The following is a 13,214-nucleotide window of genomic DNA, read 5'->3' as shown; positions in this document are numbered from 1 at the left end:
ACGCCATGCTGTACCCCCCATGCTGGCTCCGTTCCACCACAGAAACGGAGTCTGGCAGTCTGGGGGGCCCAGCAGCCTGAACCAGCTTTGCAGCTGGCCCAGACTGCTGGAAAGGAACAAACACGTACTTCACTGATTCTTGTGTCTTTTGCTTTTTTCTCTTAACTGCCACATCATCACAGAGATCATCACCAAAGGTGAAATGCTGGAGGTGGGCTGGGGACTCCTGCATGACTATCGCCCTTAGCAATCCCCCAGCCTCACTCTCCACATCATCCTCCTCGCTCTCACTTGAAGGAAGAGCCACCTGGGCTGGTTCAATATAGCTGTCCTGGGTGGCCTGGGTGTCACAGGGAGCAGCCACAGGCACAGCGTCTTCCTCCACATTCTCATCCTTTTCCTCATCACCACCATCCTCACTTTCTTCACCGCCACTACTCTCCCCATCATCCACCTCCACCTTACCTGGGGATTTCGTGGCGGCAAACCGGTCTTCATTAATCAACTTTTCCTGGAAAAGACCGCTTCCCTCCAGGATCTCGTCTCTCCTCTCCTCCAGCTTCACAATCTCGCTTTTCAGCGCTGTGATCCTCTTTCTTAGCTCTGGCCTGTTCTTTTTGGACCCCGTGCTCACCAGATTCTGAGCCACACGTAGATCCTCCCTGGCCATCCTCAGCTCCTTACCGCACTGGTCATATTCCGCAAAGCGTGCGGCCATGCGGGAGCAGTATGTATCGCTCGACTCCTTGGGCCCTCTCTCTGCCCACATCTCCACTTTTTTCCTCCTCGCCTTGCTTCCTCCAGATCTCTGGTTGGCACCCGTCACCGTGGAAGCAGAGCTTGCATTGCTGCAGACTCTGCCAGATTTTCTTCCTCCGGCCGGAACAATGGCTGTTGCAGTTTTCTCTCCACCCCCCGCCAGCCTGGAAGAACGGGAAGTGGAGGCTCGAGATTTCCGGGGCTCCATGCAGGGGAGGCTCTCCCCAGGAGTCTGCCACCCTCCTGGGAAAAGCAGTTAGAACACCTGCCTCTGTAGTTCTCTTGGAAGTCCTGGAGAGCTCAAACAGGGACACACCCGCACACTTCTCACACTGAACAGCTGTGTTTCACAGGATGTGCTCTCTGCTGACACCTCTGTCCGTGTCAGGAACTGTCCAGAGGAGCATAGGTTTTGCTATGGGGATTTTCTCCTGCTCTGGGCAGTTCCTGATTCGGGCATCAGGTGTCAGCAGAGAGCACTGTGGATAAGACGAAAAAGAAATTCAAAAAGAAAATAATTTCCTTTGTAGCATACAGCTGCTAAAAAGTACTGGAAGGGCAAAGATTTTTTAATAGAAGTAATTTACAAATCTGTTTAACTTTCTGGAACCAGTTGATTTAAAAACAAAATGTTTTCCACCGGAGTACCCCTATAAAGGGATTGTAAATGCGGTAAACAACCCAGTAGACAGCCCAGGAGGAACTCCACTTTAAATGATTTTTATTGAGGATTTTTAAGAAATTACAACATGAAAATCAGGCCATTACAATTTCATGGCCCTACAAGAAGTAACATAGAACTACAATAAAAGGGTAGAAATATAATAGTTGTGTACAAATATGGAAGTATCACTCACTTTAGGGTGCGTTCCCACCTGGCATATACGCAGCGTATTTCACGCTGCGTACTCCTCACTCACTATACACGCAGGGCTTTCCGGTGGCAGCCCTATGCGTGTAGTGAGTTTTGGAGGCGGGGCCGTGTGCCGGCGTGACTTCCAAAACTCACTGCACACATACGGCTGCCGCCGGAAAGCCCTGTGTGTATAGTGAGCAAGGAAAACGCATCATATTTCCCGCTGCTGCTGCAAACATGAGCTAGATACACTGATAGATAGATAAAAGATTTATAGATAGATATGAGATAGATCGATAATAGGTTTATAGATAGATAGATAGATAGATAGATAGATAGATAGAAATTAGATTTATAGATAAACTAGCTGAGTACCTGGCTTTGCCCGGTTTTTCCTTCCTCATCCTTGTTAGGGAGGAAAATCCACAATGGAGGAAGCTTTTGACTTCAAATCCCATCCCCATATATTGTCATATCCCAACCCCATATTCCGTCCTCCTACCCCGACCTCCTATCCCGACCTCTTATCCCGACCTCCTATCCCGTCCTCCTATCCCCTCCTACTATCCCCTCCTCCTATCCCGTCCTCCTATCCCGTCCTCCTATCCCGTCCTCCTATCCCGTCCTCCTATCCCGACCTCCTATCCCGACCTCCTATATTGACCTCCTATCCCGTCCTCCTATCCCATCCTCCTATCCCGTCCTCCTATCCCGTCCTCCTATCCTTTCCTCCTATCCCAAACCTCCTATCCTGTCCTCCTATCCCAACCTCCTATCTAGACCTCCTATCCCATCCTCATATCCCGTCCTCATATCCCAACCTCCTAACTCTACCTCCTATCTAGACCTCTTATCCCGACCTCTTATCCCGACCATCCCGTCCTCCTATCCCGACTTCCTATCTCGATCTCCTATCTCGACCTCCCATCCCGTCCTCATATCCCGACTTGTAAGATGTGTACCAGGTATTGAAATATCTCCAGCCGTACGGAAGTTATGTGAGAACATACATTTCCCATTGATTTGCATGGGACTTTAAACAAAAACCCCGACCCTCACAAAAACCCCGACCCTCACAAATTAACTATCCTATATTTTAAGTGGACATATAAGGAACATGTGACCAAGTATTATCGAAATATCTCCAGTTGTTTGGAAGTTATGCAGTAACATATTTCCAATAGACTTGTATGGGACTTTAAGCAAAAACCCCGACCCTGGCAAATGGGGGTGGGTGAGGGTTAAATCACCTATCCTATGTTTGTTGTTGACATACAAGTAACATGTGGCCAAGTTTCATGTTAATATCTTAAGCCGTTTGGACGTTTTTGTGGAACATACACACAGACATACGAGTTTTATATATATAGATATATTAATAATTTAATGCTGGAAATTGAGTGAAAATAAAGTAAAAGCAAGATCAAGTCATTTCAGAGATTCTGTGTGCATTCATTATGACTATCTCTAGCCTGCCACATCAGCAAACACAGGTAAGGAGGAGGCATACACATGGACCTTTGAACAATAATAACCTATGCTGCACTATATGGTGTTTTTCTAAAGGAAATTATCATTATTTATATTATTACATTCTATCCTGATATTATGTCCTGGGATCTGTCCCATCCTCTGTGGCACACATCTTTCTCTGGCTCGGTATCTTCTATCTCTTCTTGTCCTCTGTGGCACACATCTTTCTCTGGCTTGGTATCTTCTATCTCTTCTTGTCCTCTGTGGCACACATCTTTCTCTGGCTCGTTATATTCTCTCTTCTTGTCCTCTGTGGCACACATCTTTCTCTGGCTCGTTATCTTCTCTCTTCTTGTCCTCTGTGGCACACATCTTTCTCTGGCTCGGTATCTTCTATCTCTTCTTGTCCTCTGTGGCACACATCTTTCTCTGGCTCGTTATATTCTCTCTTCTTGTCCTCTGTGGCACACATCTTTCTCTGGCTCGGTATCTTCTATCTCTTCTTGTCCTCTGTGGCACACATCTTTCTCTGGCTCGTTATCTTCTCTCTTCTTGTCCTCTGTGGCACACATCTTTCTCTGGCTCGGTATCTTCTATTTCTTCTTGTCCTCTGTGGCACACATCTTTCTCTGGTTCGGTATTTCTTCTATCTCTTCTTGTCCTCTGTGGCACACATCTTTCTCTGGCTCGGTATCTTCTCTCTTCTTGTCCTCTGTGGCACACATCTTTCTCTGGCTCGGTATCTTCTATCTCTTCTTGTCCTCTGTGGCACACATCTTTCTCTGGCTCGTTATCTTCTCTCTTCTTGTCCTCTGTGGCACACATCTTTCTCTGGCTCGGTATCTTCTATTTCTTCTTGTCCTCTGTGGCACACATCTTTCTCTGGTTCGGTATTTCTTCTATCTCTTCTTGTCCTCTGTGGCACACATCTTTCTCTGGCTCGGTATCTTCTCTCTTCTTGTCCTCTGTGGCACACATCTTTCTCTGGCTCGGTATCTTCTATCTCTTCTTGTCCTCTGTGGCACACATCTTTCTCTGGCTCGGTATCTTCTATCTCTTCTTGTCCTCTGTGGCACACATCTTTCTCTGGTTCGGCATTTCTTCTATCTCTTCTTGTCCTCTGTGGCACACATCTTTCTCTGGTTCTGTATTTCTTCTATCTCTTCTTGTCCTCTGTGGCACACATCTTTCTTTGGTTCGGTATTTCTTCTATCTCTTCTTGTCCTCTGTCTCCCTCTTTCCTTCTCTTCCACACTTCTTATTCCTTCCCCCTCTCCTCTCTTTCTCTATTCTCTCCTCCTCTCTATCTTTCATCTTATTCACAGTAACAAGAAAACATTGTACGGCGTACAACAGAGAAATCCAGGCGATAATTCTATTTATGGAGGAATTTCTATCTTTATTCTCTCTTTGATGTTTACACCTGAGAAACATTTATGAAGTTCTCAGTGGGAGGAATCTGGCAGCGTCTTTATTACTCTATAAGACATTATTAACATTTATTCTTCACATGAGCCGGACAGCTGCAGAGCAAACAAGATGGTTGTAGAGGACTGGAGGCTGAGACTAGATACTGTACTATCATCTATATCTATCTATCTATCTATCTCCTATCTATCTATCTATCTCATATTTATCTATCTATCTATCTCCTATCTATCTATCTCATATCTATCTATCTATCTATCTCTTAAATCTATCTATCTATCTCATATCTATCTATCTATCTCATATCTATCTATCTATCTATCTATCTATCTCATATCTATCTATCTATCTCATATCTGTTACGATTCGGCAGGCTGGATGTGGATCCTCTGTGTCAGCGAGGGATTGGCGTGGACCGTGTCGGTGGACCGGTTCTAGGTTGCTACTGGTCTTCACCAGAGCCCGCCGCAAAGCGGGATGGTCTTGCTGCGGCAGTAGCAACCAGGTCGTATCCACCGGCAACGGCTCAACCTCGCTGACTGCTGAGAAGGCGTGGGACAGAAGGACTAGACAGAGGCGAGGTCAGACGTAGCAGAAGGTCGGGGCAGGCGGCAAGGTTCGTAGTCAATGGAGATAGCAAGAGGTCAGGAACACAGTTATGGCAAACACAATAAACGCTTTCTCAAGGCACAATGGCAACAAGATCCGGCAAGGAAGGGAAGGGGAAGTGAGGTTATATAGACAGGGAGCAGGTGGAAGCTAGTTAGACTAATTGGGCCAGGCACCAATCATTGGTGCACTGGCCTTTTAAATGTTAGAGAGCTGGCGCGCGCGCGCCCTAAGGAGCGGAGCCGCGCGTGCCAGGACGTGACAGCCGGGGACCGGGACAGGTGAGTGACTTGGGATGCGATTCGCGAGCGGGCGAGCATCCCCACCGGCAGTGTCAGTGCAGCGCTCCCGGTCAGCGGGTCTGACCAGGGCACTGCAGAGAGAGGAATGCCGCGAGCGCTCCGGGGAGGAGCAGGGACCCGGAGCGCTTGGTGTAACAATATCTATCTATCTATCTCATATCTATCTCATATCTATCTATCTCTCTCATATCTATCTATCTCATATCTATCTATCTCATATCTATCTATCTATCTATCTATCTATCTATCTATCTATCTCATATCTATCTCATATCTATCTATCTCATATCTATCTCATATCTATCTATCTCTCTCTCTCTCATTTCTATCTCATATCTATCTATCTTTCTTATTTATCATGTAAAGGGGTGGAATTATCCATCTAACCATAAACTGAATGTTATGGAAATTGCTGTGTTAGATGAACCAGTCCATTCCTGTAAAGTTTATCTGAGCCCGCAGCTCTTTTCTTTCCTTGCCGCTCACCACTATACAGTGAAATCCTGAAAGAATTAATACGAATGAAATAACAGCCCTTAGCGCTCCTGATGTGAATGCATTGAAAAGTTTCCAGAACTTTAATAACACTTTAACTGTTCCTACTGGTTCTAATGTGGTATTGTTAAAGCAATCATAGATGCGATGGCATGAATAGCAATAGTGAATCAATACACCTTTCCTACACTACCAGAAAACGTATAATATTGTGGAACATAAAATAAATATGCCAACTTTTATAAAAAAAAATAATATATACTTTTTTCTAATTACAGTACCCTGTCTGTCACTTGTAATGCCAGTTTTCACCACTGTTGGCAGCAAATGAATTCCATACACTAACAGTGTCCCCTAGCTTCAGTAGTGTCAATGCACATGCTTATCTATGACGTGTAAGGCCTCGTTCACTGCTGTCGGCTCCGTTCGGTGGAGCTCCGCCGGCAATTCCCTCAAGTTTAGCGGAGAAAAAAACAGTGCAAGCATTATTTTTTTTGTCTGCTAAATTCATGTAAAATTAAATGTTATCATGTAAAATTCATGAGTCGCCAACGGACCCCATGCAAGTGAAAGTGGGGGCCGTCATGACCCAGCAGTAGCTGTTTGCATCTGACCTGTTTCAGGGTCTGATCATCTCAAGAGAAAAAGAAAAAAAGACGATGGGACCCCTCGGGAGCTCCTGATGAAATAGCCCCGCCTCTCATGATGTCATGTCCCACCTCCTCAATGCAAGTCTATGGGAGGGGGCGTGACGGCTGTCACGCCGAATCCCATAAACTTGCATTGAGGGGCGGGGCATGATGTCATTAGGGGGTGGGGCTATGATGTCACGAGCTCTCAGTGCCGGCTCCAGCATTCGGAACAGTTTGTTCCAAATGATGAGCAGCGGAGTACCCTTTAACGGGTCAAATGTAAACCTACCCTAATAACTTTCTAAAGAAGCATTTGCCAGGATTGCTTTTCTTTGCACTTTTCAGTACCGGGCTACGGTATACTATACTGACACTGTTGGCTTGCAGGCAGGGGGCAGTCTTACCATATCTGATGGCCTATGGCTATAAGACTCACACAGTCCATGGGTCAGTCTTGGATAAGAAAATCATGGCTGCTTTCTTCCAAAAACAGTTCCACTTTTGTTCACTAGCCATGTCTGGACTTGTGCCATTGAAATGAGTGTGGTGCAATACCAGACATCGCCACACACAAAAGTGGCACTGTCTCAGATTGGATCAGTCTTGCAAACTTTAGTTTGCTGACTGCAATGTCTTAAAGAAGATATACAGTGCTGAAAAACTTATCCCCTACCCTAAGGATAGGGGATAAGTTTCAGATCGCGAGGGGTCCGACTGCTGGTCTCCCCCACGATCTCCTGTACGGGGCCCCAGCAGCACGCAGGAAGGGGGCGTGCTGACCACCTCCGGCAATCTCCGGCTCTGCCATAGTGATGTATTGAGGTGGCATGTTGGCCGCCGCTTCGTGCGGTGGTCAACACCCGCTATCTGTCCAGCCAGCCGGGGCCCTGTACAGGAGATCGCGGGGGGGCAGCGGTCAGACCCCCCTGCAATCTGAAAATTATCCCTTATCCTTAGGACAGGGGATACGTTTTTCAGCACTTGACTACCCCTTTAACTGCATGTCTTATATCTAAGAAGGAGTTCATAAAGCCATGACAGGGTGTAATCATCTAGATGCCTTGGTCACTGGGTGTACTTGGTGTAACAGACTCGGACACGATGGCCAAGGATAAACCCTTTAGTGTGATTAGATTCCGTACCTTGCAGGTAAGTATCCACTACCATATATCCTCTGACTGAGAGATAACATGCTTTATGTTGTTGGGGAGGATGTCTCAATTATAGATTCCCCAAGAAGCGGTTTTGTCCAACTTGTAAGCCCAAGGGGGCACTGACAGGCCGTTGTTTTAGAGCATGTAGGCCAAAACCGTTATTCTCTGCAGATCAATACAACTACATGAATTTACTGATCGCCTATTAATCTGCGGAATCCCAGCGCTCGGGCACAGGCTGTGTTCTTCAAAGACCTTTAGACTTCAAGACTTCCACTTTTCTTCTTTACCATAACAATACCATTGATTCAAAGCCTGTCAAACTATTTCTTTTAAGTGGCAAAACACCCAAAAACAAAACGCAAATATAAACAGAAGAACACTTTTCTATTTCTTTATTTTCCCATTAGAGCAAAAAAAAAAAAAATAATATATATATATATATATATATATATATATATATATATATATATATATAAAAGACTGTATTCGGTATTTGTATTGAATACTGTATTTGTATTCAGGATTCAGTATTTACACCATCAGATGTGCAGTTCAGCATTTTAAAAAGAAAATAAACAATAAAAATGTATACTGTGAGTTAAAGGAGTAGTGCAGTGAAAAATAACGTATCCCCTTTTAAAATATAGGTTATAAGTTATAGATCGCAGTCTCTTGAATGGGGCCTCGGCAGTTTGACGGAAGCGGCCGTTCCAACCCCTGCAGAAAGACGCGGCCCACACACTCCCTCCATGTATCTCTATGGGATATATAGAGGGGGGGGGGGTGTTGCGACAACCAATCCGCCCAGCAGACTGCCAGGGCCCCGTTCAGGAGATCACTGGGGGGTCCCAGCAGTTGGACCCCCGACGATCTATAACTTATCCCCTATCCTTCACTACACCTTTAATAGAGGAGGGTCTCCGGGTCAAAATTCTCATTTCTGGAAAGAGTGGACAAGCAGTGTCTCTCCCACTGGAGGACTTTTCCTGTCCTGCGTTACACAGGCACGTGCCCCATAAATATATATATATATATATATATATATGGGAGCACCTGAAATACCTGAGTACAGCACTTGTGTATCTCTGGCACTCTCAAAGAGAAGGCCTGGAGGGCATGCTGACCCCACACCACATTCAACGGAGAGATTCAGACAGGCTGGTGGCTCAAGTGCCTTGAAGTGTTGGCCACCTGGGGCCTACCAACAAGCCACTTTGACATGAGCAAAATATTTAGCTCCAAAGCTTTAGGTCACACCCCCTCCCATAGATTTGCATTGAGGGGGCATGGCATGACATCACAAGGGGGCATGGTGACCCCGAAGCCCTCACACAACATTTGGTACTAAATGTTCCGAACACTGGGGAGTGGAGTACACCTTTAAAGGAAAAGTGTCATATACAAATATGTTTCCCCTGTCCCCAGAATAGGCGATAAGTTTCAGATTGTGATGGGGGGGGGGGGGGAGGACCCCACCACTAGGGCTCAACGAGATCTCCTGTATGGGGCCCCGGCTCTTTCCATGAAGGTAGCTGAACGGCTCTACCATAGAGATGTGGGGACGTGTTGGCAGCCGCTTCATGCAGGGGTCGACATGCACCTTTAGCGAAAAGAGCCGGGGCCCTCAGTGATCTAAAACTTATCCGCTATCCGCAGGAATATGTTTTTGGCCATGATATATCTCCTTTAACTTGTTTATCTTCATCTCCATCTTTAATTAGAAAGATGGGTGACCTGCTTTCTGTGCAAATGTGTCTGTGAGGAAAGTTCTATAGAATGCCCCACCCATGAGGAAGGCAAGTGAGGAAAACCTGAGTTATCAACCACTCTCTATGGTCTCTACAGAAGACTACATGGAGACTATTGACATCATTGCCCAGGAAAAGAAACATAAGGGGAATCATCTACCATAGTAGGTCCATACATGAGATGGCTATTGTTTATTGACCGTATTTTGGAAATATTGTGTATGATGATGGACAGAATGGCAGCTAAAAAAACCTTTTAAAAAAATGTTCTATGTACAGTGGTCCCTCAAGTTACAATATTAATTGGTTCCAGGACGACCATTGTATGTTGAAACCATTGTATGTTGAGACCATTACTCTATGGAAACCTGATAATTGGTACTAAAGCCACAAAAATGTAATCCAAAAATAGTAAGCAGGGAGGATTAAAGAAAAATAAGTAGATAACTAATAAAGATAAAGCAAATCCTTACATATAAAAGTAATAAAGATCTGCTGGGAGCTGTAATCACTGTCTATGTAGAGGACAGGAGCTTCTTCAGGGTCCTGTACATTAAACACAGTGTCCTAAAAAAGTAACGGAGCCGCCCCCACCTGGTGTCCAAAGGAGCAGCTAACCCTGGTACAGGTAAAGAGTACAGAACATGTAATACCTCCCTGTACTGTAGGGGGCGCTACCAGACACCAGTCAATGCGTGCACTTCAGTAATCCAGGGGTTTTACGAGTAAAATGTCCATTCTGATTGGTCAGTTGTTCCGGCCATTGACACATTTCACAGATCTAGTACGTAGCATTGTATGTTGAGTCTGGTTTCAAGTTATAATGGTCCAGAAAAGACCATTGTATGTTGAAAATTTTGTAAGTTGAGGGATCACTGTATATTAAAATTGGACCCATTTGTAAAAGTCTGAATTTTCTTTTTTCTTGCAGGTATTGCCACATACTCTGACAAACTTTTTAAGTATCGGAATGGGCGCTGGGAGGATATACTCAGCGATGAGATCAATATCCGCAGGGGAGTCGCCAATCGGTTCGCCGGGCGCTCAGTGGCATGCATTGATAGAAAGGTAAGACGGATGCAGCTCATGGTTTTGTAAATGGTTGAACTGAATTTTTATGCAGGCATAACACATTTAAAGAAACAAAACAACTATATATATATATATATATATATATATATATATATATATATATATATTTATATATATACTTTGTCTCACCCACTACACTCTATAACTTCCCTTCTGGCATCTGCTGTCCTTAGCAGGATGTTTTATAGGGTGTCCTCAGGGGATAACGGTTATTAAGATTACTCCGCTATCGTATTTTATGTTGTCTTTCCTAAACTAAAATTTATTGCAGAAAATGGAGGGATGAAGTATTATCTAGCATACTGAAAATTGCTTCAGGTTTTCTGTCATTTTTCTTTGTTTTCTTTTTTTTTGTATATGTATATAAATATTTTAGAAAAGGTGGATTTATGGTAACAGGTAGTAACCTAAGGGAATGGTGTATACCCGGGCTGATGACCTCGGGGGGGCCCAAAGGTTATAAGCGTTTTATTTTTTTCTATTTATTTATTTCTTTTTTAAAGGGGTTATCCATAAATAACAAAACAGAGTAAATTTCTTTAAAAAAAAAAAGGATCCATGTCCGTCTACAGGTTGGGTGTGGTTCTGCAGCTTAGTTCCATTAAAGTGAATGGAGCCAAGTTATGATACACGCAACCTGGGGACAGACATGGAGCTGTTTGTGAAAGAAATTAGCTCTTTTTTTCTACGCATATTGCGATATCACTGTGTAAAATCCCTGTACTGTGACATAGGTTTGTATATTATCCCTGGACTGTGACATCAATGTGTGTATTCAAAAAGGAAGGTTGCAGCAACACTCTTGGTCAAAAAAAATGAGGCTCTTAGCACAGTTTTTGATCAAAACGTGTCCCCCATCCACCACGTGGAGGTGACCTCTTGTCGGATGGGACCTTAACATGCTTAATCCACTCACCTCTGCTGGGCATATGGCCTCGGACTGGGTGACATGCAGGATCCACTGTGTATTATCCCTGTACTGTGACATCACTGTGTATATTATCCCTGTACTGTGACATCACTGTGTATATCATCCCTGTACTGTGACATCACTGTGTGTATTATCCCTGTACTGTGAGATCACTGTGTATATCATCCCTGCACTGTGACATCACTGTGTGTATTATCCCTGTACTGTGACATCACTGTGTGTATTATCCCTGTACTGTGACATCACTGTGTATATCATCCCTGTACTGTGACATCACTGTGTGTATTATCCCTGTACTGTGACATCACTGTGTATATTATACCGGTACTGTGAAATCACTGTGTATATTATCCTTGTACTGTGACATCACTGTGTGTATTATCCCTGTACTGTGACATCACTGTGTGTATTATCCCTGTACTGTGAGATCACTGTGTATATCATCCCTGTACTGTGACATCACTGTGTGTATTATCCCTGTACTGTGACATCACTGTGTGTATTATCCCTGTACTGTGACATCACTGTGTATATCATCCCTGTACTGTGACATCACTGTACGTATTATCCCTGTACTGTGACATCACTGTGTATATTATACCTGTACTGTGACATCAGTGTATATCATCCCTGTGCTGTGACATCACTGTGTATTATCCCTGTACTGTGACATCACTGTGTGTATTATCCCTGTACTGTGACATCACTGTGTGTATTATCCCTGTACTGTGACATCACTGTGTATATTATCCCTGTACTGTGACATCACTGTGTATATTATCCCTGTACTGTGACATCACTGTGTATTATCCCTGTACTGTGACATGACTATGTATATTATCCCTGTACGGTGACATCACTGTGTTTATTATCCCTGTACTGTGACATCACTGTGTGTATTATCCCTGTACTGTGAGATCACTGTGTATATCATCCCTGTACTGTGACATCACTGTGTGTATTATCCCTGTACTGTGACATCACTGTGTGTATTATCCCTGTACTGTGACATCACTGTGTATATCATCCCTGTACTGTGACATCACTGTACGTATTATCCCTGTACTGTGACATCACTGTGTATATTATACCTGTACTGTGACATCAGTGTATATCATCCCTGTGCTGTGACATCACTGTGTATTATCCCTGTACTGTGACATCACTGTGTGTATTATCCCTGTACTGTGACATCACTGTGTGTATTATCCCTGTACTGTGACATCACTGTGTATATTATCCCTGTACTGTGACATCACTGTGTATATTATCCCTGTACTGTGACATCACTGTGTATTATCCCTGTACTGTGACATGACTATGTATATTATCCCTGTACGGTGACATCACTGTGTTTATTATCCTTGTACTGTGACATCACTGTGTATATTATCCCTGTACTGTGACATCACTGTGTGTATTATCCCTGTACTGTGACATCAATGTGTGTATTATCCCTGTACTGTGACATCACTGTGTGTATTATCACTGTACTGTGACATCACTGTGTATATTATCCCTGTACTGTGACATCACTGTGTATATTATCCCTGTACTGTGACATCACTGTGTATATTATCCCTGTACTGTGACATCACTGTGTATTATCCCTGTACTGTGACATGACTATGTATATTATCCCTGTACGGTGACATCACTGTGTTTATTATCCTTGTACTGTGACATCACTGTGTATATTATCCCTGTACTGTGACATCACTGTGTGTATTAT

The 13,214-nt window shown here is 44.1% G+C and overlaps 1 protein-coding gene across 4 annotated transcripts in view; it reads left to right on the top strand.

Annotated features, from left to right (window-relative positions):
* Positions 1–13,214, top strand: part of CRTAC1 (cartilage acidic protein 1) — a 661,264-nt gene that overhangs the window by 338,420 nt on the left and 309,630 nt on the right. For all 4 annotated transcript variants that reach the window (XM_056531343.1, XM_056531341.1, XM_056531342.1 and 1 more), the window contains exon 4: positions 10,391–10,527. In XM_056531343.1, the coding sequence (XP_056387318.1) occupies positions 10,391–10,527 (137 nt within the window). The remainder of the gene's footprint in view (positions 1–10,390; positions 10,528–13,214) is intronic.

This window comes from Hyla sarda, chromosome 7, assembly GCF_029499605.1.
Source record: "Hyla sarda isolate aHylSar1 chromosome 7, aHylSar1.hap1, whole genome shotgun sequence".
In the NCBI taxonomy this organism is placed as follows: domain Eukaryota; kingdom Metazoa; phylum Chordata; class Amphibia; order Anura; family Hylidae; genus Hyla; species Hyla sarda.
This window is presented reverse-complemented; position numbering and strand designations above follow the sequence as displayed.